General features: G+C 35.6%; 1 protein-coding gene and 1 pseudogene across 1 annotated transcript; both read left to right on the top strand.

The window, feature by feature from the left end:
- Positions 1 to 11,856: 11,856 nt before the first annotated feature.
- Positions 11,857 to 21,512, top strand: LOC125859365 (probable (S)-N-methylcoclaurine 3'-hydroxylase isozyme 2; annotated as a pseudogene).
- Positions 15,119 to 16,970, top strand: LOC125859363 (probable (S)-N-methylcoclaurine 3'-hydroxylase isozyme 2). The gene is made up of 2 exons (XM_049539096.1): positions 15,119 to 16,009; positions 16,233 to 16,970. Exons 1-2 carry the CDS (start codon positions 15,146 to 15,148, stop codon positions 16,830 to 16,832), a joined length of 1,464 nt encoding a protein of 487 aa, XP_049395053.1. The 5' UTR covers positions 15,119 to 15,145; the 3' UTR covers positions 16,833 to 16,970.
- Positions 21,513 to 27,418: the final 5,906 nt, after the last annotated feature.

The raw sequence follows: 27,418 nt of genomic DNA, 5'->3' as shown, positions 1-27,418 counted from the left end.
CACTAAGCTAAGGGTAGTTACATCAAGTTCAACACTCAACAAGCAAAAAAACAAGTAACAACATGCATACTCATNATGTGAAAAGATTGCCGCACTCATAGGTAGTAAGTTATAACTGAGCATGATGGGAGATGTCTTCGTAAAGGTACAGATCAATCAAACCTCTAAAGCTTTTCAAAATGGAAGATCAAGTGGCTGACATCTTCACCAAAGCCCTAAGCAAGGACCAGCTTGTCCAGAACAGGGACCTGGTTCAAGCTCAGAGAAGCTAGTAAAGAACTTTTATATTATGGTTGCCAAGTCAACTGATACTCCCATGGGGACCAACTCGAAACTCGGTGCTGATGGATCTGATCCAGATGTAAATGATACAAGTGTTAGGATTTATGCAAGATACCAAGCTTTTCAATGGAATCACATTTGAAGGCTTCTAAGAGAATCCTAAGACTTTTGATGAAGATAGGGACCTGGTTATACTTTATCCATCGGGAGATTTTATGTTGATTGATGGAAGATGGTGATTGTCACGCCCCGAGCCTACACCCTGGGCGGGACTGGCACTCGAAGACTATTGTTGGCCCCAAGCGAACCCTTGGCCTGGCTTACTTAACTCAGTGGAATACAAAATTCATATCTATAATGATAAATGAACTTAACTTAACTGAAATAAAATAATTGAGAAAGTTTTAAAGATTAAACATTCAACTTGGCCAAAAGTGGCAACCCAAGTCTTAACAATAAGAAATAATAATGAAAAGACTCAAAGGAATAACATCTGGTTGTCTATGAAGCCTTTAATAACAACTGAGATGGATGTTGGGACAGACCCCACAACATCCTAAAAAAAACTAAACTAGGAACTAATAAAAAGAGTCCTCTGGAATGCAAAGAGGCTCACCGACTGACTGAATTAAGTTCTGTTTTTACCCCAATAAATCCCTAAAAATGACTTAGGAAATTAATTAGATAAAATACTTTGCCCTTCCCTAAATCCGGATTGGGACTTTCCTCAATCCAACAGCCTAACTTCCAAAAGGCATATCTCACTCATACGATGTAAAAATCGTGCAATCTCAGTGGCGTTGGAAAGATATCTCCAAGGGATTTCCGACCATATCAAGAGGTGCTCCTAACTCATCCTGATATAGGAGCTATGGTTGTTTGAAAATGGTCAAAACTCATTTTTTTTAACTTAAACAACATTTCCAGATTTCCTTATTCTTTCCAAAAATAAATATTTTCATATTTTAAACTATTTATAGTCATTTCTAGGTGCGAGATGTTACAATATCTGCCCCTTGGGAACATTCGTCCTGGAATGAGTTTTATTTCACTAAGCTAAGGGTAGTTACATGAAGTTCAACACTCAACAAGCAAAAAAACAAGTAACAACATGCATACTCATAATTTAGCTAGTACTAAGAAGAGGATTAGTACCTTGATCTGAATTTTCTCCGGATTCAAAGAGATGTGGATATCTCTTCTTCATATCATCTTCAGCTTCCCAAGTAGCTTCTTTAACAAATTGGTTCCTCCAAAGGACTTTAACTGATGCGACCTCTTTTGTTCTCAACTTGCGAACTTGGCGATCTAAAATTTGGACCGGAATTTCCTCATAAGATAAATTATCCTTAATCCCAACATTTTCAGTTGGTACTATCAATGTAGGATTTCTCATGCACTTCTTTAACATAGAGATGTGAAATACCGGATAAACCACTACTACTTCTTGTGGTAGCTCCAACTCGTAAGCAACACTGCCAATCTTCTTGGCTATGCGATAAGTCTAATATATCGGGGACTAAGCTTCCCCTTCTTACCAAACCTTATAACACCCTTCACGGTGCAACTTTCAAATATACCCAATCATCTACTTCGAACTCTAATGGCCTTCTCCTAACATCTATGTAGGATTTTTGACGACTCTGCGCCGTTTTCAACCTCTCCCGAATCACCTTCACCTTCTCCATGGCTTGGTGAACTAAATATGGTCCTATCAACCCTGCTTTACCAACTTCAAACCATCCAATAGGAGATCTGCATCTTCTCCCATAAAGAGCTTCATATAAAGCCATCTGGATACTAGAATGATAATTGTTGTTATAAGCGAATTCAATGAGAGGTAGGTGATCATCCCAATTACCCTTGAAATCAATCACGCAAGCTCTCAACATATTTTCTAAGGTCTGAATAGTACGTTTTGCTTGCCCGTCAGTTTAAGGATGAAAGGCAGTGCTCAAGTTCACCTTTGAGCCCAAACCTTTCTAGAAATATTTCCAGAATTGTGCTGTAAATTGGGCACCTCTATCTGAAATAATGGAGACCAGAACCCATGAAGTCTTACCATTTCTTGGATATACAACTTGGCATAATCTTCTGCTTAATGGGTAGTCTTTACCGGTAGAAAATGGGCAGATTTAGTCACTCTATCTACAATCATCCAAATGGAATCATGTTGTCTGCGAGACCCTGGAAAACCTATGATGAAGTCCATATTAATCATCTCCCACTTCCATTCTAGAAGTTCTATATTCTGCGCCAAACCACTAGGCCTTTGGTGTTCAACTTTCACTTGCTGGCAATTCGGACATGTGGCAACAAACTCTGCAATATCCTTCTTCATACCATTCCACCAATACACCTTTCTCAAATCACGGTACATTTTGGTGGAACCCGGATGGATGGAATATCTGGAGCTATGAGCTTCCTCCATGATCCTCTCTTGGAGTTCATCCACCATTGGTACACACAATCTACCTTAGTATTTCAACACACCATCTCCCCCTTGTTAGAAAGTTAATACTCTCTGCTTTTGAACATTTGCCTTCAAGTCAAGCAAAATGGGATCTTGGTCTTGCTTTTCTTTCACTTCTGACACTAGTGATGATTCAGCCGCATTCGTCACCACTATTCTTCCTTCTGTGGAATCTATCAGTCGGACTCTTAAGCGTGCGAGTCTATGCATATCTTTCGCTAACTCTCTCTTTTCTTTATCAACATGGGCAATACTACCCATAGACAACCTACTCAAGGCATCAGCAACAACATTAGCCTTACCTGGGTGGTAGAGAATACTCATGTCATAATCGTTGAGCAACTCTAACCACCTCCTTTGTCTGAGATTGAGTTCTTTCTGAGTGAACACATATTGTAAGATCTTGTGGTCAGTGAATACATCAACATGAATACCATACAAATACTGACGGCAAACCTTCAAAGCGAAGACTACCACAGCCAACTCTAAGTCATGGGTTGGATAGTTCTTCTTATGAACCTTCAACTGTCTGGAGGCATAAGCTATCACCTTGCCATTCTGCATTAGGGCACAACCCAAGCCAACTCTAGATGCATCACAATACACCACTAAACCTTAAGTACCTTCTGGTAAGGTCAACATTGGGGCAGTAGTCAACCTCTTCTTTAATTCCTGAAAGCTTTTCTCACAAGCTTCAGACCATTAAAACTTCACTATTTTCTGAGTCAACTTCATCAAAGGAGACGAAATGGACGAGAAACCCTCTACAAATCTTCTGTAGTACCCAGCTAAACCCAAGAAACTCCTAATATCAGTGGGAGATGTGGGTCTAGGCCAATTCTGCACTACCTCAATTTTCTGAGTATCAACCTTAATTCCCTCTCCCTTCACAATATGGCCTAAGAATGCCACAGACTCAAGCCAAAACTCACACTTAGAGAACTTGGCATACAACTCCTTATCTTTCAAACTCTGAAGAACTATTCTGAGATGACTAGAACAATCTTCTTCATTCCTAGAATAGATTAGTATGTCATCAATGAAGACAATAACAAACATATCTAAATAAGGTTTGAAGACTCTGTTCATAAGATCCATGAACACTGCTAGTGCATTGGTCAAACCAAAAGACATGACCAAAAATTCATAATGACCATATCTGGTTTTGAAAGCTGTCATTGGAATATCACATTCCCTTACTCTCAACTGATGGTAACCTGATCTGAGGTCTATTTTCAAAAAATAAGAAGCACCCTAAAGTTGATCGAAAAGATCATCAATTCTCGAAAGAGGATACTTATTCTTGATGGTAAACTTGTTCAACTGACGGTAATCTATACACATCCTAAGGGAACCATCTTTCTTTCTCACAAATAAGACCGGAGTGCCCCAAGGTGAGACATTTGGTCGAATGAAGCCCTTATCTAAAATATTTTTCAACTGCTCTTTCAATTCAACTGGTGCAATTCTGTATGGCGGAATAGAGATAGGACGAGTATTTGGAATAAAATCTATACCGAAGTCTATCTCTCTCAGGAGGGACTCCGAGAAGATCATCTGGAAACTCTTTTACTACTGGAACTGACTGAAAAAGAGGTACTTCAACACTTGAGTCATTAACTCGGATTGAGTGATACACACCCCTTAGAAACCAACTTCTTTGCCTTAAGGTACGAAATAAAACGACTCTTAGGCACTGCTGAACTTTTTTTCCACTCTAAGACTGGCTCATTTGGAAACTGAAACTTGACTACTCGAGTTCTACAATCAACTGAGGCATAACAGGCATGAAGCCAGTCCATACCAAGAATGACATCAAAGTCTACTATGTCTAACTCAATTAAATCAGCCATGGTACTCTTGTGATTGACGAAGATAGGACAATCACGATAGACCCTCTCTGCTAGAATATACTCACTAACAGGTGTGGAAACCCTGAATGGTTCACTATGTTTCTCAGGAATAACATTAAAGTTCATAGCAACATATAGAGTTACAAAAGATAAACTCACTCATGGATCTAACAAGGCATAAACAGTAAAGTCAAAGACTCGAATCATACCAGTGACAACATCAGGCGAATCCTCTTGCTCTAAGCAACTAGCGATAGCATATAAGAGGTTTATTCCTCCGCCAGTACCAGAAATAGTTCCTCTAGGTGCAGCCCTGTCTGGTGGAGCAACTGAAGAAGATTGGGCTCTATTGCCCACATTACCCTACCGGTTCTTTGGACACTCTCGCATGAAATGTCCACTTTGACCACACTTGAAACAACCAGTGGAGCCTTCACGACAAATACCTGAATGGCTCCTACCATACTTGGCGCAGGCAGGAGCCCTACTACCCTTTTGCGCCGCACTACCATATGAATAGGTAGGTTTAACTCTGGAATTTTGACCATAGTACTCACTCTTGTTCTTAGGTGCAGGTGCACTAGAAGATGATGGAGCAGGTCCCTTCTGTTTCTGTTGGAAAGACGATCGGTTTGCATTACTCTTCTGCTGCCCGGATTCATTCCCTATCTTGGCTCTCTTGTTCTTGAACTCATCTCTATCCCTCAGCTTCTTTTCCTCTACCTGCTGCACATAGACCATCAACCTCGAGATGTCTATGTCCCTAATCAGCATTGATGTTCGGCCCTCCTTGCTTGACAGGCGACCCAAACCAGCAACAAACAAACTCATCCTACTTCTCATGTCCGCAACCATTTTAGGAGCATAGCGAGACAGTTGGGTGAACTTCAACCCATACTCATGCACACTCAAAGAATCCTACTTTAGTGTGAGAAACTCACATACCTTAGCCTCTTTCAGATCTCAGGGAAAGAAATGCCCCAAGAAAACCTCTTCAAAACAGGCTCAACTCACAGGTGGTGCATCCTCAGCTCTACCCCTTTTCCACTGATCAAACCAGGTCCTAGCAACATTCTTCATCTGATATGCAGCTAGCTCAACTCTTACAGTATCAACAACATGCATCACATCGAACACCTTTTTCAGTTCTTCAATGAAATTCTCTAGGTCCTCTGCAGTGCTCAAACCGGTGAAACTTGGGGGATTCAACCTCAAGAACTCATGAATCCTTGAAGTTTCGGCATTTTCTTGCCGAGCCCCTCTCTTCTGCCCAACCTGATTGGTGACAACTTGGCTAAGCATCATTATAGCCTCTCTAAACTCAGCATTACAGACCTCTCCTTGCGGTTGCACTTCAGATGCATTAGGTAACTCTAGCTCTTCAATATTGATCCTAGGTGGACAACTTCTAACTGCTCTTCGTGGAGGCATGGTTATCTGAAAACACGCGCAAGCACGAATTAGAGATAAAACTTTTTAGAGATAAACTTTAACGCACGAAAAGAGTGTGAAAGAAGTGAGATAGTTCCAAAATGTTATAGCCTCCTAATTATAGATGTGGCATGCTTCACACCGATAATAAGGACCCCACAGACACGGCTTCATAGGCTCCCTAGGAAACTTGAACTCTGAGATATGATACCAAGTTTGTCACGCCCCGAGCCTACACACCCTGTGAGGGACTGGCACTCGAATACCATTGCTGGCCCCAAGCAAACCCTTGGTCTGGCTTACTTAACTCAGCGGAAGACAAAATTCATATCTATAATGATAAATGAACTTAACTGAACTAAAATAAAATAACTAAGAATGTTTTAAAGATTAAACATTCAACTTGGCCAAAAGTGGCAACCCAAGTCTTAACAATAAGAAATGATAATGAAAAGACTCAAAGGACTAACATTTGACTGTCTATGAAGCCTCTAACAACAACTGAGATGGATATTGGGACAGACCCCACAACATCTTAAAAAAAACTAAACTAGAAAACAATAAAAAGAGTCCTCTGGAATGCAAAGAGGCTCACCGATTGACTTTGAACTGCTCATTGGATCAACGATGCACTAGAATGCCGATCCTAGTTACCTGTGTCTGCATCATAATAAGATGCAGGCCAACTGACATCAGTACATTGAATGTACGAGTATGCGAGTTGGAATGCTAACAAACATAGGCTTGAAGGAAATCTGAAAGAAACTGAATAACTTACATGGCTCAACTCAACTTAACCTGACGGACTCATTTTAATATAAAGCAATTTAAAACAAGTGCAATATAAAGAAAAGTTGTTTAAAAAACTCTGTGTGTATGCAAAGATACAATAAATTTGAGATGTATGTAGAAATACAAATAAACTGATATATATATAAATACAATAACTTTTGTGGGAGTTTCTCTAACCGACAACTATCACATAAGAGCTATAGTGATGATACAGCGATCTACCTCACGCTACCAGAGCATCCTATACCCGGCCAAAGGTATAGAACTTGAACTGCCTAATGGATCTACTAGTCTAATCTGAAAAAGATTCATCCAAAAAGTATGAACCTTTTCTACCCATGATGTCTATATGGTTCTATGGGAGTTGTGGGTTCTTTGAACGCTCCCCCAATTCGGTGCTCAATACTACTCCCAAAAATGTACTGGCTCTTATGTTTTTAAAACATATTTCTTCTGTGATTTGAGATTAGTGCTCAAAAACAAAGCTCAAAGTCTATCTTGGAAATCAAAGTTTCCCCTCTAACTTTATTTAGAAAGCGATTACTTTTTTCTGAAAATTAGCCCGAAGGCCTCTTTGGAAATCTCAGTTTCCGATCTTATTTAAATGTGAAAACATTTTAAATCTCTTTGGAAATACTTAGTCCCCATATACTTTTGAAGAAATGAACTTCAACCTTACCCATTACTGAACTCAAAACTTAAGTCTTAAAACAAAATTAAAACGTTTGCAAAAGACTTTTAGAAAACTCTAAGAACTTCTCTTGACTTGACTCTTACTTCTCTTGACTTTGATCTAAACTTTCCTTGAATTGAATTATGGATTCAAGGTCCATGATCTCATGTTTATGGATGATTTCATGATGTTTAGATGTACTTTAGAGCGTTGGAATCGACTAGGAAACATAGGTACATCACTTAGGAATAAGTACGAGAAAGTGGGGAAAGAATAGGGAGAACTGGCGTCCCTGGCGCTCTGAGTGGCGCGGGGTGCCAGCCCTCAACATTCAGAGAGCATGTTGGGGCGCTCTGGCTGGCGCGTCGCCCCAGATCTCCACATTCAGGAACTGCTTTGGGGCGCCCTGGGTGGTGCGATGCCCCATCCCCTCCCCAAGTGTTTGACGACTTTTCTTTTCCGTTTTTCATCTCTAAACCCTCTAAACTCTAATGGTTCTTTCCCCAAACACTTAAAATCATTAGTACTCTCAACTTACAACAGATCTAACTCAAAAATCCACCCAGAAAAATGAAGCAAATCAACAAGAAACCTCAACAACACAACCAATCAAGAACTCAACAATGTCCTTCAAGAACTTCACTTTTTAACATGTAAACAACCCAAAATCGCTGAATTGAAACAAATTGGTGTGTGGGTGAACTAACCCATCACTAAAATGTCTCACATACCATAATAGGGATTACCCCTGACGAATTCCACTTCAAACGCTTGACGTTCTTGGCGAAATCTTGGTTTTTCTCCCTTTCTTTCTTCTTTTCTCCTTTATCCAAGCCCTAAGCGTATTCCCAAAACTGAATTAAGTTCTATTTTTTCCCCAATAAATCCCTAAAAATGAATTAGGAAATAATTAGAGAAAAGACTACTTTGCCCTTCCTTAAATTCGGATTGGGACTTTCCTCAATCCAACAACCCAACTTCCGAAAGGCATATCTCACTCATATGATGTCGAAATCATGCAATCTCAGTGGTGTTGGAACGATCTCTCCAAGGGATTTCCAACCATATCAAGAGATGCTCCTAAATCATCCTGATCTAGGAGTTATGGTTGTTTGAAAATGGCCAAAACTAATTTTCTTAACTTAGACAAAATTTCCAGATTTCCTTATTCTTTCCAAAAATAAATACTTTCATATTTTAAACTCTTTATAGTCGTTTCTAGGTGCAAGATATTATAGTGACACTGATTATGCTGGGTATCAAGCTGATAGAAAGAGCATGAATGACTCATTTTATGGGATCATATCTCATTCATGGGAATAAAAGGCAAGATTTTGTTGCTCTTTCAACAATTGAGGCGAGGTATGTAGCAGATGCATGTTGGTGTGCTCAACTCATATGGATCAAACAACAGCGTGAAGTTCTTAAAGTGGTTACTCTGACTATCCGTCTCCTATGTACTATCACGAGTGCTCTCACTATGGCTAAGAACTCAGTCCTCTATAAAAGGACTAAGCATATTGATGTGAGACATCAATTTCTAAAGGATCATGTTGAGAAAGGAAATATCAGCTTGTAATTATATAAGATCAAATCAATGATATCTTCACAAAAGCTCTGACGAGAGGCCTGGTCAAGATAAACAAATTGAAGTTGGGAATGCTGAAACTGAACTGAATGGATCCTGCCTGAAGCAATCAACCCTCGCATGACTATGCAAAGGGAGCAGGTATCCTTTCTTTTCAGTTATATATGTTTTAGCAAATTCAGTCTCATACCTTTTGTAGGTATACACACATGGCAAAATGGATGAAGGAAAAGGGAGGTCAGGACAGATCTAGACAATCATATTTAACCTACAGAGAGGGACCTGGTCCGTTCTCGAAGGTTAGTACTCTTAACATTGCATTTTGAATTATGCATGAGAACCATTGCAATTGTCACATGTCTGGTCGTTGTGCCATCTTTTGAATACCAAGATGACACTTCCTTCTATATGATACACTCTTCCACTTCCCTTGTACTCCAATTTCTTTCCATCTCTCTAGAAAATTCAAATTCCCTTCTTATAATCAGAAAATTTCAACACCTTTTTTTTCTCCTCTCTCTCAAGAACCTTCAAAATGTTTAAACCGTTGTTCTTACTGGAGAACTTTTTGATAAACAAATTTTTGAGTGTGAAGAGGGACCAGGTTCATCAAGCAAAAAGGAAGAAGGTGTTCAAAAGGAAAATGTTGACATTCTGAGAACTCAAAGTATTATGAATAGAAAGGTGTCTGGTTTTTTTTTAAATGATGACGAAAAAAATTGAAATGGTTCCTCAATTATTGATCTATTTATCTTAGAGGCTTTGAGTAAGTTTAATCTTGCTAATCCTTATGTCATGAGAAACTCAGGCTTGATATGAAAGTTATGACAGTTGCTCTTGCTAACAGGGATACTAAAATAGTTTGTTTGAAGGCTTGGCTTCTGGAGGAACAATCATAGGGACCAGGTTGTAAAAAAAAAAAATTGGCAGCCCTGAAGGTTGGCAGCAAATCATCAGAGGGACCAGATCCTTATTATTGGGACTGACGATAGGGAAAATGAATGAATAAACTCAATGTGAGAAATATTTGTGTGTCATCATCAAAAAGGGGGGAAATGTTATATTCTAGGTGTTTTGATGATCCTCACAAATGCAGAGTCTAACAAGGGACCAGATCCAGGAAATGGTCCTCTGGTATTGAGACTGATGAAAGGGGTAATGAATGAATCAACTCATCATAAGGATTATTTGTGTGTCTTCATCAAAAAGGGGGGAAATGTTACATTCTAGGTGTTTTGATGATCCTCAAAAATGCAGGGACCTGGTTCTTGGAAGAGTACCTCCGTCCAGATTAAAAGTGGTGCACAGTTGTAAAGCTATCTTTACAGCTGTCTTGTCAGGTTGAAAAAGAGTAATGAATGAATAAACTCATTATAAGTATTATTTGTGTGTCTTCCTAAAAAAAAAGGGAAAATATTATATTCTAGGCGTTTTGATGATTCTCACAAATGCAAGGACCTGGTCCTTAGAAGAGTACCTCCATCCAGATTAAAAGTGGTGCACAGTTGTAAAGCTATCTTTGCAGTTGTCTTGTTAGGTTGGTTGGTGAGATGTGTAGCGTACTTCACCCATAGGAAAGGAGGACGGAGTTGTTTGTTTAAGTGGTCAAAACTCGTGTTGGTAACTGATATATACAACAATAAACAAACAACATTATTCATTCAAAAAGAGAAAGCTAGCAAGTCTTTTTCAAGAACTCAAGTAGCAAAAATGTAGCAAGGGACCTGGTCCCGAAAAGTCTGCGTACGAGAAAAGGACGAAAAGACAATTGTCAAAAAGCTCCCAACTTTGATGTGGTTGGTGCACAGCTTTTCATGACAGCAGGCTCTCAGCCAATAGCCTCGTCCTAAGGGTTTGTGTCCACTTTGATAAAGTCTCTTCTCCAACACACAAACTCAAGATTTTTGGCAAACAAAAACTCACAAGCTTATAAAGAAAAAACCATCTTCAAGGAAGAACAATACTCTTACTCAACAAAAGGATCTGATAAAGTGTTGAAGCATCTTTGTTGAGTTTGAGTTTTGTGTCTATCATTTTATAGGTTTTTGCATCTTGAAAATTCTCAAGCATACAAGCAAAGACCATCTTGGTGAAGTATTCTCCGGCAAGCACAACAAGGACCTGATCGAGCTGCAAGCGTCAGAGTGTGTCTTAGGAGTTATGCTTTCGTGCTTATATTGAAAATCTGTTCCTAATCTATAAAAGATTCAGATCTTTTGTTTCGGTTTCTAAAAGTCTAAGTCAGTTAAGGTTGATTGGTTTAGTGGGTACCATTGTTGTTGCTTAGTCAAAGTCTAAATCGTCCAGAGGGTGGTAGTTTAGTGGGCAACCTGTGTGTTGCTTAGTTGAAGTCTAAGTTGTCTAGTGGTGATAGCTTAGTGGGAAGTGTGGTATCTGATTAGGCTCTTCAAGTAATAAAGTTATTACTTGGTTGTGAGATTAATAACCTCTTCTCACGTTGGCTGTAACTGTGGTTCGCTTTTGCTTAAAGAAGATTAGTGAAACAGTTGAAAATCCTGTGAAACAGGTCGTGGTTTTACTCATTTGAGCAAGGAGGTTTCCACGTAAAATCCTTATGAAGATTTTACCTTCAGCTATTTACTTTCTGCACTTATTTCAGCTACTGTTCTTGCTGAGTCAAGGGACCTGGTCTATTGACGTATAGTGGATGCTGACTACTGCCTGTGTTTACATTCTGTTCTTATTGTGTCAAGGGACCTGGTCCATTGACTCTTAGTGGACGCCTATATTCTATCAGTTGTCAATGGAGTACTATACGCTGCCAACATCTTTTCTTTTCTTGATTTCATTCTTCTTCCTCATCATTAAACAACTCATACAAAAATCTCAAAACCTTCCACCAGGTCCTCGACCATGGCCTGTGTTAGGAAATATTCTCCAAATGGGGAAAAACCCTCATATTTCCCTAGCACAATTTGCCAAAATGTATGGCCCATTGATTTCTGTCAAGTTGGGAACTCAACTGGTTGTGGTAGCTTCATCTCCTGCTTCTGCAGCTGAAATCCTCAAGACTTAAGATCGTCTGCTATCGATCCGATCTGTGCCCAAAGTTTCTACATATGAGCTCTCTGCTATTGATCAACACTCAATTGTCTTTTCTAGTGATTTGAGAAATCACTGCTCAAATCACTGAAAGTTCTTGTGGGCATTTTGTCGAACACATTTGTTCTCACCCAAAGCTGTCGAGTCACAGACTGCTCTGAGGGAGAAAAAAGTGTCGGAAATGATAGATTTTCTTAGGTCTAGGAATGGGGAACTGTGAAGATTTCTGAAATTCTGTTTTGTACCATTTTAAACACGTTGGGGAACCTTTTCTTTTCAAAAGATTTATGTGATTTGAATTATGAAACGAACACCAGCGGGATCAAACATATTTTTAGAAAATTTATAGAATAGGGAGCTATGCTGAATATATCAGAATTATATCCTTTATTTGAGGCTCTAGATTTGTACGAATTGAGAAAGCAGAGTCAAGTATATCAGAATCAATTGATCAATATCTTGAGTGAAATTGTAAAGGAAAAAAGGCAGGCAATTAGTTGTGGTAGCTCGGACATTTTGGATGCCATGATTGATAGTGGATTTTCGAATTTACAAATCAATATCTTATTGAGAGTAATTTCTTCATCACCTTTGAATCAATTTCTTAAAACTAATAGACAAATTTGATGAAATAGGTATGAGTTTTGTTTTTAAAAGATGATTGAGACGGACATGACACAATCTTGTTCTTCAATTTCAGGAATTAATAGGTGCGGGTTCTGACACCACTACCGCAACAACTGAATGGGCAATGACAAAGTTGCTAAGGAACAAGGGCGCTATGCACAAACTTCAGGCGGAGCTTACAAGTAAATTCGGGGAAAATGATATTATCACAGAAAACTTCCATATTTGGTTGCTTGTGTCAAGGAGGCATTGAGACTCCATTCGCCTACTCCCTTCTTGATTCCTCGTCGTGCACTTGAAACATGTAAGATTATGGATTACACCATCCCAAAGAACTCAAAATTGTTTGTGAAGGCTTGGGCCATAGGGCGTGACTCAAACACTTGGGAAGATACATTATCTTTTAAGCCCGAGCAATTTCTAGACTTTAATGTGGACTTCAGGGGTCAAGATTTTGGGATCATACCATTTGGTGCAGGGAGGAGAATATGCCCTGGCTTAGGTTTTGCTAGAGAAGAAATTCACTTGATTTTAGCTAGCTTGATCCATTACTTTGAGTGGTCACTTCCTAATGGTGAGGATCCAATGCAGTTAGATATAGAAGACAAGTTTGGTGTTACTCTATAGAAAGAAAAGCCTCTACTCATTGTTCCTTATGTAATATGAGTATTTTTTTCTATAGTTTATATCCAAGATATAATGTCACTGGGAGTACAAAATAAATGATTTATTGTGCAACAAGTAAAATCGTAAAAATATTAAGTATAACTTGTGTCTTTGGGGTATAAATTTTTTTCGCAAAAGTCATGACAGTATTGTTTGGAGATGTGTTCTCCTATGGTGGATGCAATGAAATTTCTTTTAGTTTGACAATATATGAAAAACTTGAATAAGATAATAAATGATTATTATGTGTAGCTAGACAGTACACATTATATGAAAAATCCTTGAATGATTTAAAATGTTATAAAGCTATTCCATTGAATAGTACCCCTATGATTGTGAGATTGTTTTATATAAAGAAAGATTAGTTTTGGTCACATTAGAATGAAACGAAAATATCATTTTAGTGCAATTGGTGTACTTATGTATCATGAAAATATTAGAGTGAAACAAATATTGATACAAATTATTTGTTTTGATCAATCATGTCAAGGTTTATTGATTATGAAATAGTAGGTGATTCAAATGAAATTTGATCTCAAGAAAGTTGTATGTCTTCATGTGGAAATATTGTCATGTCAAATCATTCCACAAGACAATCAATTTTATATATCGAAATAGTTCATCTTCCTCACTGAACTTATTTTTTTTTATAAATAGCAAAATTGTATAAATAGTTATGTTATGTATATATAATGTATATATACATTCATATATATTGTTTATATAATATTTATATATCGAAATAGTTTATCTTCCTCAACGAACTAATTTTTTTATTTCGATCCCTGACTATTCAAATTTCTTTTAAACTGTTACAAATTTTAGAGATGAGCTCCTATTAATATTTTAATTTTTTGATATATTAGTCACTCAAAATAATTCACATTTACGACATGTCTGAGTTTTAAAATTTGTGTTAAGCGCTGAATATACAAAGAATTGTTTGCTTGACTATTATTAATACAATAAAACAAAATAGCAGTAGTGTAAATGTTGTTAATGCGCTTATAAAGAGATTTTTCGCTTATAACCACTCAAAAATAACTTAATTATGTTTCATAGCTATAGTTTGTTAATTACGATTCATAGCTACATGTTAGAGGGAGGAGATATGCGAGTGAGATTGGAAGAGAGAGGAGAGAGGCGAATTGTATATGTATATATGTCGAACTGTATATGTATACATGTCAAATAATTGTATATATGTAACTGATATACATATATATTTGTATATCTGGCAAGTAGGATTGGGAGAGGGAAAAGAGAGGCGAGGGAGATTGGGAGAGAGAGGAGAGACGCGAGCAAGAGGGTAGAGAGAGTCTAATTGTATTTGTATATCTGTCATATAATTGTATATGTATATGTATAATTTGCATTTGTATATGTATAAAAGAGGAGAGAGGCGAGAGAGAGGCGAGAGAGAGGAGAGAAATGACGTAATTATAGCTAAAATTAAGCTATGAGTAGTAATTAATTTAAATCATTGTTATATTAGCTAATTAACTAATATATATTTATTTATCCGTGTAATTTTCCCTAAAATAATACTACAAGAGAAGTTTGACTTGTTTTCTTCTAAAAAAGGAGGTAAAATCCTATATGGCGGCTGGTGAGTATGACAACTTGGAATATTTTGGTGTTATATATGTCTATTGACCAATTATGAAATATCTGTGCATTATACTTGTGTTGATTTAATGGAGTATTATATGCTGCCAGCATCCTTTCTTATCTTTATTTCATTCTTGTTTCTCATAGTTAAACAACTCATACCAAAATCTGGAAATCTTCCACCAGGTCCTCGACCATGGCCTGTGTTAGGAAATATTCTCCAAATGGGGAAAAAACCCCATATTTCACTGGCAAAATTTGCCCAAACTCATGGGCCATTGATTTCTGTCAAGCTGGGAACTCAACTGGTTGTGGTAGCTTCATCCCCTGATACTGCAGCTGAAATCCTCAAGACTCAAGATCGTCTTCTATCAGCCCGGTCTCCGCCCAGTGTTGTTCCATATGAACTCTCTGTTATTGATCAACACTCAATTGTCTTTTCCAGTGATTTGAGCAATCACTGGAAGTTCTTGCGGGCATTTTGTCGAACACATTTGTTCTCACCCAAAGCGGTAGAGTCACAGGCTGCTCTGAGGGAGAAAAAAGTGTCGGAAATGATACATTTTCTTAGGTCTAAGAAAGGGGAAACTGTGAAGATTTCTGAAATTCTGTTTGGTACCATTTTAAACACGTTAGGGAACCTTTTCTTTTCAAAAGATTTAGTATGTGATTTGGATTATGAAAGAAACACCAGTGAGATCAAACGTGTTTTTAGAAAATTTATAGAATTGGGAGCTATGCCAAATATATCAGATTTCTATCCTTTAGTTGAGGCTCTGGATCTGCAGGGATTGGGAAAGCAGACAAAAATATATCAGAGTCGATTGATCAACATCTGGAGTGAAATTGTCAAGGAAAAAAGGCAGGCAATTAGCCGTCATAGCTCGGATTTTTTGGATGTCATGATTGATAGTGGATTCTCAGATTTACAGATCAATATCTTAGTGACAGTAATATCTCTAGTTTTTTAGAACCAATTTACTCTGGTTTCAAATAGGAGAGTTGATTTCTCAGACGGTGACTCAATTAATAGTTATTGTCTCAAATTGATAACACTATTAGTTAAGTGACAATCTGAGGAATCAACCCGACAAAATTTGATGAAGTAGATGTGAAATTTTTAGTCAAAATTAATTGAGGCTGACATGACGCAATCTTGTTCTTAAATTTCAGGAATTAATGGGTGCGGGTTCTGACACCACAACCTCAACAATTGAATGGGCAATGACAGAGTTGCTAAGGAACAATGGCGCTATGCACAAACTTCAGGCTGAGCTTACAAGTAAATTTGGGGAAAATGATACTATCACAGAATCAAACATCAGTGAACTTCCATATTTGGCTGCTTGTGTCAAGGAGACATTGAGACTCCATTCGCCTACTCCCTTCTTGATTCCTCGTCGTGCTCCTGAGACGTGTAAGATTATGAATTACACCATCCCAAAGAACTCGAAGTTGTTTGTGAATGCTTACGCAATAGGGCGTGACTCCAATACATGGGAAGATGCATTATCTTTCAGGCCAGAGCGATTTCTTGACTCCAAGGTGGACTTCAGGGGTCAAGATTTTGAGTTCATACCATTTGGTGCAGGGAGGAGAATATGCCCTGGCTTAGGTTTTGCTATACAAGAAGTTCACTTGATTTTAGCTAGTTTGACCCATCATTTTAAGTGGTCACTACCCAATGATGAGGATCCAATGCAGTTAGATATGGAAGAAAAGTTTGGTGTTACTTTACAGAAAGAAAAGCCTCTATTTATTGTCCCTATGTAATATGCCTCCATATGCAACATGTACCTTCACTTACAAATAAAAACTGTACTATTATGCTCCAAAGCTATCTTATTTTTTAGAAATTAAAGGATGTTACTGATTGTGAAATGAGTGTATTTCTGATTGTGAAATGATTGTATGCCGAATGTATTACTGGACTTACGTATCGATTTGGTAGAATATTTAAGAATAGTATTGAATAGAGTGTAGTATGAGTTATCCGAATTTGGTGGACTTTATATGATTTGATAGGCTCGATATGAAAGTATTATGCTAGAGTTTGTGGGAAGAAAGAAAAGAAAGGAAGTATCTTCAAAATCTCTTAAAATTTGATTTCTAGTTTTTGAAAATTATAGGCTGCCAATCCTTAGCATTGCCTAATAACTGAGATTGGAGAAACACTAATCACTTTCTGCGCGAGTAGTATTGGGCCTCATAACTCAACTAAGCAATTCCATTTGGCCCATCTAGCGTAATTGGACAAATTACTTAAGTGCACAACATTACTTTACATATTCTCAATATTTCCCTACTCTTTTATTAAAATACAAAAATCCCTTATTTTCCCCCAATTCAACTTAACCGGATACTTTATTAATTGAAAGCCAAATCAGACGTTTCCCATTCCCTAATTTTCACCCTCAATCTCTCCCATTACAATTTCAGTTATCAAATTCAAATAATTTTGAATTTCAAAAGAATCCTAGCACTATTCAACCGGATTCAGAGTTCAAATTAGGTTTTCTCATCTTCCCCATTGTGATTTGCGCCTTTTTTTTCTTTTATTGTGTTTCAATCGTTTTGGCTCTTGCATTATGCATCTAACATCTAACAAATCTCTAATTTTTTATTCAGAAGATCCTAACAACAAAGAATTGAGTTCTAAAAGGTTGCATGACCCGATAGTCATGACAAATCAAAGTCTAGCAAGAGAAAATCGGTAAAAGAAGTACATGCATCTACTTCAATAGATCTGAAAACCCCAAAGAAAAGGGGTAGAAAGGTTGCCCCTCCCATTAAACGACCAACATTACCCATGGTATGCAATTTTTATCATATATATATCCCCTGTTTTTTTTTTTAATCTGATGATAAATAATTTCTTATTTTTTTTATTAAGTATCCTCTATGAAATATGCAGTTGTTTTCCAGATACATTAATTTTTTGCGAATTTGTTTATTAACTGTTATTGTATCAAAAGTGAAGAGAATTGTATCGAAGGTAAGTACTCAAAACACTATTATGGAAGTATGGTATGGACAAGTTCAAGGCGGGATATGTTAGTGATAATGATGATCCTACAAGGCCGAAGAGTGGCTACACTACACCAGTAGAAGGTGGAATGATTAATGTAGAATAGTTATGTTTTATTGTATTGAAGATACGTTAATTAATATTTTGTAATATTCCTTCCCGTTTCATCACAATAATTCTAAGTAATTATTATTTAACAACTGTTTTTGTCAAAAATTGTATTTCAATTTTAATTATTGTTCTAATATATATAGTTTATTATATAGTATCTTGTTACAAATTGTATCTTATACACCAATACTGCTGATACAATATAACCATCAGATACAAAATATCTGATACTATATATTTTACACTTGGTAAACAACAACTAATTTTCAATTTATTTAGTATCTATTTGAACACCCCAGAAAATTTTTCGAACTAAGACTCGAACCGTTCTTCGTAGCGAGTGAGATTTTGCCAAGGAATTAAAAATTTTCTTAAGTGTTAAGGTTACTAGATGTAGCACCTTAAGTTCGAAAAAGAACTAAATTGGATATAGAAAAAATCTGAAATTTTGCAAGTTAAGCTAAGTATGAGTTTTGGATCGACTTCAAACGACTATAAATCCTAGCTCAAGATGAGTTAGGTGTGCTACCAGATACCGTAGGAAATACCTTTGAATTATCTTTCCAACGCCGCCGAGTTTGCTAAGTTTTGAGGTCGGATGAGTGAGATATGGTATTTTGAAGTTAGGCTGGCCAGTTAAGGAAAGTAAAAACCAGGTTTTAGAGGGGTATTTTGGTCTTTTCATTACCCAATCAGATTTAATTCGTTTTTAGTAAGGTTTTAAGGGTCTAATCCTATTAGGTTCAGTTTTATAATCCTAAAATTATCCTAGGGTTTTAGTTGAGAGGAAAGAAGAAGAGAAAAGAAAAAGAGAAAAGAGGAGAAAAGAGGAGAGGATCAAGCGTTCGTCGAGATTCTTGCATCTTGTTGCGGATTTTCGCCATGGGTTTAATCCCTAAGAGGTATGCAAGCTTCCATAGTGTTGGGTTTATTCACCCACACGCCAAACATGTTATTTTCAACGCAAATTTCATTCTTAAAGTTGAAAGATTTGAGTTCTTGATAGGTGTTCTTAAAGTTCATTCTAAATCTTGTTGGGTTGGGTTGGGTTTTGGATGGTTTCTTGAGATCAAAGTGAGTGTTCTAAGGGATGTATTGAGTAGATTAGAGTGTACTTATTTTAAGAAATCAATTCTAAGTGATTGGGGAAGAAAACCATTCGATTCTAGGAGAAATAGGGTGAGAAAACGAGAAAAGAAACTTGCTGAATTTTCTGGGTTGGGGCCTGGCGCGATGCGCCTGCCAGAGCGCCCCAAACCCCCTCTGAAGTTTAGGGGCTGGCGCTCCGTGCCACCCATAGCGCCAGGGTCGCCTGCCCCATCCAGTTTGTCGTTGGTTGTCCCGTTTGAGTTCGTTTAAAGTGCACCTTCACTCCTTTTCGATTCTAACTACTCTAAGGTACTTCTAAGCACGTAAATTCATTCCTAACATGATCATAACCTTGAATTCATAAATCAAATTCAAGGTAGAGTTGAGAGTCAAGTTTGAGAGTTGTTTCAAACCTTTTTGATAAGGTCCTTTAGAGTCTTTTTGAGGAGTCTTCTACAATTACTAGTAACTTGTTTTCAACACTTGAGCAAGTGAGTACGAGGATGAGGAAAATGTATTCATGAATCTACTTTGTCATCATAAGATCCTTCATATCATGAACCAAAACTCTTGAATTCATAATTCACATTCAAGAGAAAGTTAAGAGTAGAGTTCAAGAAAGCCTTTGAGTTCAATTGTGAATCCTTTGAGATCAACTATCGATTTGAACTAAGTTCTGAGAAAGTAAGTAAAAGAATGAGAAGAGTCGTATACCTGAGTCCATGTTGTTATGTAGATCATCGAGTCGAGTTGTTTCATGCCCATAATTCCGCATGAACTTCGTAAGTTGAGCATCTTTCAGAGAAATGGTATCTTCAAGTTTTAAGCCTTTAAGTGTTGAGTTCCTAAGCCCTTTTGAGAAGTATCATTGAGTTCTTGAGTTAAGAAGTTCATACTTATAAATCTGCTTGAACCCTTTGAGTTGAGTATTCTTTAAATGAGTAGTATCATTGAAGTTCTTAAGTTCCAAGTAGTGAGTTCTATCTATGGTTATTGAAAACCTTGCATTGAGTCGCTCAAGTCCATAATTCGGCGTGAACCATATTTTAAGAAGTCTTTTATAAATGTGTAAACTTTGTTTTAAGACTTAAGCTTTGAAGTTGAATAAAGAGTAAGAGTAGAGTTAGGGAACCTTTTCTTTTCAAAAGATTTATGTGATTTGGATTATGAAAGAAACACCAGCGAGATCCAATGTGTTTTTAGAAAATTTATAGAATTGGGAGCTATGCTAAATATATCAGATTTCTATCATTTATTTGAGGCTCTGGATCTGCAAGGATTGAGAAAGCAGACGGAAATATATCAGAGTCGATTGATCAACATCTGGAGTGAAATTGTCAAGGAAAAAAGGCACGCAATTAGCCGTCATAGCTCGGATTTTTTGGATGTCATGATTGATAATGGATTCTCAGATTTATAGATCAATATCTTAGTGACAGTAATATCTCAATTTTTTAGAACCAATATACTCTGGTTTCAAATAGAAGTGAAATTTTTAGGCAAAACTAATTGAGGCTGACATGACACAATCTTGTTCTTGAATTTCAGGAATTAATGGGTGCGGGTTCTGACACCACAACCTCAACAATTGAATGGGCAATGACAAAATTGCTGAGGAACAAGGATGCTATGCACAAACTTCAGGCTGAGCTTACAAGTAAATTCAGGGAAAATGATATAATCACACAATCAAACATCAGTGAACTTCTATATTTAGCTGCTATTGTCAAGGAGACATTGAGAATCCATCCGCCTACTCCCTTCTTGATTCCTCGTCGTGCTCCTGAGACGTGTAAGATTATGAATTCCACCATCCCAAAGAACTCGAAGTTGTTTGTGAATGTTTACGCAATAGGGCTTGACTCCAACATATGGGAAGATGCATTATCTTTCAGGCCAGAGTGATTTCTTGATTCCAAGGTGGACTTCTAGGGTCAGGATTTTGAGTTCATACCATTTGGTGCAGGGAAGAGAATATGCCCTGGCTTAGGTTTTGCTAGACAAGAAATTCACTTGATTTTAGCTAGTTTGATCCATTACTTTGAATGGTTACTTCCTAATGGTGAGGATCCAATGCAGTTAGATATGGAAGACAAGTTTGGTGTTACTCTACAGAAAGAAAAGCCTCTACTCATTGTCCCTATGTAATGTGTATATCTTTTTTGTTCTCCATATGCAACATGTACCTTCACTTACAAATAAAAACTATACTATTATGTTCCAAAGCTATCTTATTTTTTAGAATGGAATTAGTTTTTGCATTGTTATGATAGGGGTATGGGTAGGGTGAGAAAAAATAAATTAAAGAATGAAGTATAGTTTCAGAAATGTTTTCCTCAATTTTTGAAGGGAAGTCATTTTCCTTAAATTTGAGGAAAATGAGATGATTCGGAAAACATTTTTCAAACATGAAAAAATTGGCCATACCAAACACACCATTTATTTATCAATATTTTCATAAATTGACAACTCTGTTGGTAAGCTGAGAAAAGATAAATNATACATAATACAAAACAGTTATGCACTAAATAAATTCAGAATACAATACAAAATAAATACAAAATACAATCCTTTCTCCTACCTCTCTCGATCTCGCTCATCTCTCCTCCTAATATGTTGTATTCGTTGTATTTCGAATACAATTGATACATAATACAAAATACAAAACAGTTATGCACTAAATAAATTCAGAATACAATACAAAATAAATACAAAATACAATCCTTTCTCCTACCTCTCTCGATCTCGCTCATCTCTCCTCCTAATATGTACTCATTTTGATACATATCAATTTGAATTTGTATTTTTTCCTACAAAATTCGCGAAAAAATATAAAAATATAAATGCATAACAACCCATAATATTGTTACGAATTGTATAATTAGTTAAAATGTAGCTATGATGTCCTATTTAAGGGCTAATGTTCGTTGTTTTCTGGAAGTTTCCCAATTATATATTTTTTTGGCATAATACATAAACATGACCGTTAACTTGGCATCAACTGGCAACTATGACCTTTAACTTTGGGTGTGCACAATTAGACACTTAAACTTGCATAAAATTGAACAAATAGACACATTCATCCTACATGACATCCTACATGATCATATGTGGCGTCCTACGTGTATTATGTCATGTATGATATGTGTGTCTACTTGTTTAATTTTATACAAGTTTAACTGTCTACTTGTGCACACTCAAAGTTGGAGGGCATAGTTGTTCGTTGAAGTCAAGTTAAAGGTCATGTTTATGTATTATGCTTATTTTTTTGAGTTATGAACAAGAGCTTGAAGAAAAATAATTTATTTAGAATATCATAAATCTCTGAATAATTTCATTGACTCTCCACTACAAGAAACTAGATAGAAAGTGAAAAACCTATTATTCCTATATAAATTTGACTATGAGTTCTATTTAAACATGAATTAGATAAACTAAAACAAGTATCAAATCCTATACAAAATTATATATATTCCCTAGTACAACTATATGAATTAGTCTTTCAACAAATTAAAATTCTTAATTCCTAGTACATCTTTGAATAAGAGCTTCATTACTCATACTAAAAACTTAATCAATAATACATATAGTATAATAGGAGGGACATTTTAGGCTGGCTGCCAATTGCAATGGAACTAGCTAGTTCAAAATAGATGCAGCTAGAAAACAATAAGAGTAGTCATCATCATCAATTAAAGCCTCCCCCAATAGTTTTCTCCATTCTCTAGCAATCTATTTTAGTTTCTACCCCATTTTGTTTGATTCCTTGACAATGACTGACATTTTATGTGGAAGCCAAGAGGCAAATTAATGTTTAGGAAATGCATGTATATATGTCCACAGGGCTTGGAGCCTACCCTAACAAAAACAAACGATTTAGCAGTAATAATATAATTGTCGCTATATTATATTTAGTGGCAATAATTAATATGATTATTTATAACCAACACGTTTTATATAAATGTCGTTAAAGACTTTGAAAAGACTCTGAATGTAATGACATTAACTCAATTGTCAAAATTTATTACCGCTAAATGTTTCATGGTTATAGTGCTATTCAAGTACAAACACGTTTTCTTTCATTAGCTACATATATTTTCTTGAATTTATTGTATCCGGAGAAATTTTTTTGAGTATACAAGATCAGAATTAATAATCTTAAGATAATTGGTAGGTTAGTTCAAATAATGTTAAATAAAATTCATTGGACATGTATTCCCTAGGTGTACCTCCAACGAGATATTATGCATCGATCTATTATTTGATCCTGTGCAAACGTCTCACAATGGGAAGTTGATAAGAAAAAATAAATACATATCAGATATAGCTATATTTTAATCGTTTGAAATTATTTTTGGAGAGAACTATAGTGGCTATGCCTAAATCATAGCTAAAACTTATAGCAATCTAGGTTGAGAAATTTTTTCTTATATATGATTCAATAAAGTTAAAAATTTAAGACAGATATATTAGTACGTGATAATCCTTTTTCTATTTTAGGATTAGTTAAATATTCTCATTCAAACATTTAATAATTTCCAGTCATATTCAAAAGAAAAAAATAATAATTAACAACTGGCACTAGCACACAGCTATGAATATAACTATGCACATGCACTAACATATAGCTATTCTATAAAAAGTTAACTCAAGATTAAATGCGAGGTGAATTAACGTGCAATTTATCTTTGCTTTGAGATCACAAACAAATGAATATATCAAATTAAGCATTTGAGGAAAATCTTGCTTTTGAAAAGAATATACTACTATTAGGAGTAGACTATATTATATAATTATTATAAATATAGAGATTACGTACGATAAATGGGGTGGAAATTAAGGTACGCCATTCTTTAATTATTTGACTAGCTAGACTAGCATGCATGTCAATTCGGAGGTTTAATTATTTAATTTAGTTTAACTAAAAAAAAATCCCGATTTTCTATGAACATTAGGGTCCATCTAACTAGACTTGCACTGAAAAGTCCCACGTTAGGAGTAAAAGACTTCCTAAAACTAGCGACTTCATATCTGATAAAACTCAAATTCGTGATCGCTGGTTAAGAATAAAGAGATAGGTACTCCACTGCAAGTACCTTTAGTAATTTTAGTTTTATTTAGTTCAAGCGAGTGGCACATTTGATCTCGAAGTAATAAATTAGTAATATTTTCCTATTATAAGTCAAAGTCGTTCACGCACGCTTCGATACCATATGTTACGTTCAATGAAATATTAAAGTTTATGCACTTGCTGTGTAGTTAGACTAATTAATTAATATATTCATTAACTAATCCCATTACTGGCATATTGTAATGACTTTCAAATCTAAGAAGGCGACTAATTGAATATTCATTAAGTGGTGGGAGAATTAGTCAATTTTTTTTATAAATAACAAATATCTTTTTTCAAAAATAATACTAATAAAATGCATCCAGCTATATATCTGGATAAACTGAACTAGAAAAGTTTTCAATTTTGATATAATATTACATTTTTTTATCAAACTATACACCCCCAACCTTACGTTTAGCTTTTTGTGTAATTTGTACTCAACGCCTAAGAGAGAAAAAGAAAAACATTAAAGTATGAAGTAGTTGGTAGAAAGAGAAAAAAAAAAAGAATGCGTAATGTCGGTGCCACAATGAGCGCAGTGATCTATACGTATAGATTTCAGTTGCGAGTTGCGATTAGCGTTTAACCATGAAAATAAAATTTTATTTTTTTAATAGATATTGTTTTTGACTAAACTGTTACAAATAAATATTTAAAATTTGAATCTACATTTTCTAAATATAAGTTATAATCCCCTCATTTTCTAAGAATTAGAACAACCTAACTAATTTATCAGAAACATAAATCAATCTTATGTAACATAGTACTCCTAATATCTCAAAATATAAAGTTGTAGCAGCAATAATCTAACTATAATAGGCAACGCATGCTGTTCAATTAGTTAGCTAGTGGAGTTTTAACGTGTGGAAATTTGTAGCAATTAAAATTTGACGGCTTCCGAGGAAGAGATGCCATATAATAGTACTCTACTACTCTTCTGTCCTTAATTACTTGTTCACTTTTAAATTGACACACATATTAAGAAAATAATGATTGACATAACGAGTTTATCATTTTATCTCTATTAATCACTCCCTCCATTTCAAATTAATTGAATTGTTGAGGTATTTCACACCCTTTAAAAAAAGAAGACAAAGACATAAATTAGGCATAACTTTCCATTTTTATCCTTATTAATTATTATCAATTATGATTAAAATAACTAAATATTAATTAATGAAGGGTAAAATTGAAAGAACATTCTAAAAGNTAAATTAGGCATAACTTTCCATTTTTACCCTTATTAATTATTATCAAATTTATGATTAAAATAACTAAACATTATTAATGATGGGTAAAATTGGAAGAACATTTTAAAAGTAGTCTTGAAAATTGAACAATTAAGTTAATTTGAAAAAATGAAAAATGTCTCAACAATTCAATTAATTTGAAATGGAGAGAGAGTATGAAGTAAATGAATTAAAAATTTAAGATTTTCAAGAAGTTTTACCTTTTTCAAAGGAATTAATTGAGGATTTAATATGTAAATTCTTTTTATCCTTTCTTGATTTATCAAAATAGACAAATAAAAAAGAAAAAATAGACAAATAATATAAATTTAGCGTATTTGGGGATTTGAGAAGAGCCTCCGTTGCCTTCACGTTTGGTGATCACCATTAATTACTTACTCCCCTATTCGAATGTTTCCTGTGAAAAAGATAATATTTGTTACGTATATACATATCGAACACAAAAAAAAAAATCATTTATTTTTTAAAAATACGTTATGGTTGGTAGAGAACGTATCCTTAATGAATGTGCTCAGTAGAATTTCAGCACTGTAGAATAGACAAAGAAAATGAATTGGTATGTGATATCTCACTTTTTTTATGTTCACAATTGTAAGGGGACCAATGTAAGAGAGTGTGAGTAGGATATTCATTTAAATGGCAAAACATAACTCATATCTCACATTACCTTAAACAGAGACATCTATGGGACAGAGAAATCAACACCTAATTCTAACGGTATACTCCTATTTCAATTAATTTACTCTAGCTACTTCTTTTATTTTAAAAAATAAGTGTTCATTTAACTAATTTTAGTATGTGCAGTAACGGTAAAAATATCAAATTATTAAACCATTCTATGAAGATTTGAGAAGAAGGAACCAAATATGATAGGGATCATGTCTATTTTTGATAACCAGGTCGAATGAATCATGGCGTGGCATATAGGAGACCGGTGAAACAATGTAAGAGAAGAAACATGGACTTTCACATGGTGGTCAATGACTTTAAAAAAATTTATTGACAAGACTCCGAGGAAAGGTTCTATAGAGGTGCGTGGAGGCTAAAGGCGTTTTTATTACATATACTAGAGCGATTAAGGATAAATATGATGAAGCTAAGATCCAAATAAAAAATATGTTTGGAAACTAAGAACACTTTTCAATTGTGATAGGGTTGCACCAAGGATTAACTCTCAGTCAATTTTTATTTACCGTGGTGATGAATGAATTGACTTGGTGTATTTAAGAGAGCTACCATGATGTATATTATTTGTCAATGACATAGTTCTGATCAACTAGACTTGCAACAGAGTTAACGCTAAATTTGAGGTTTGTTGGTGACAAATCCTCAAATCTAAAAGGTTCGAGTTGAGCAGATACACATGAATCGCACACTTAATAGGAAATTTTTATTAATTTTCTCTTAATTCTATAAATTGATAAGTAATTTGGGATAGATATTTTTAATAAAATGGACAGCTTATATGAGGAAGGAGTACTAATTACTCTCAAAGTTTCAATATTTTTATCCTACTTTCTTTTTTAGTATGTTCAAAAAAAATATTCACCCACATTTGATGATATTCTTAAATATTTTTCTAAAAAGATGTATCATATAAACCCGCTAGTCATAAAATAAACTAGGATAGAGTAAACTCCCCTTCACACGTCCAACTTGGAATTCTTTTATTCCAACACTTCTCAAATCTATATCTAACTCCCCCATACCCGCCACCCCAGCTTGCTTGTCTTCTTCCTAACTCCTATAAAAGTACCAGCCACCAAAA

Source organism: Solanum stenotomum, chromosome 3 (assembly GCF_019186545.1).
Source record: "Solanum stenotomum isolate F172 chromosome 3, ASM1918654v1, whole genome shotgun sequence".
Classification (NCBI taxonomy): domain Eukaryota; kingdom Viridiplantae; phylum Streptophyta; class Magnoliopsida; order Solanales; family Solanaceae; genus Solanum; species Solanum stenotomum.
This window is presented reverse-complemented; position numbering and strand designations above follow the sequence as displayed.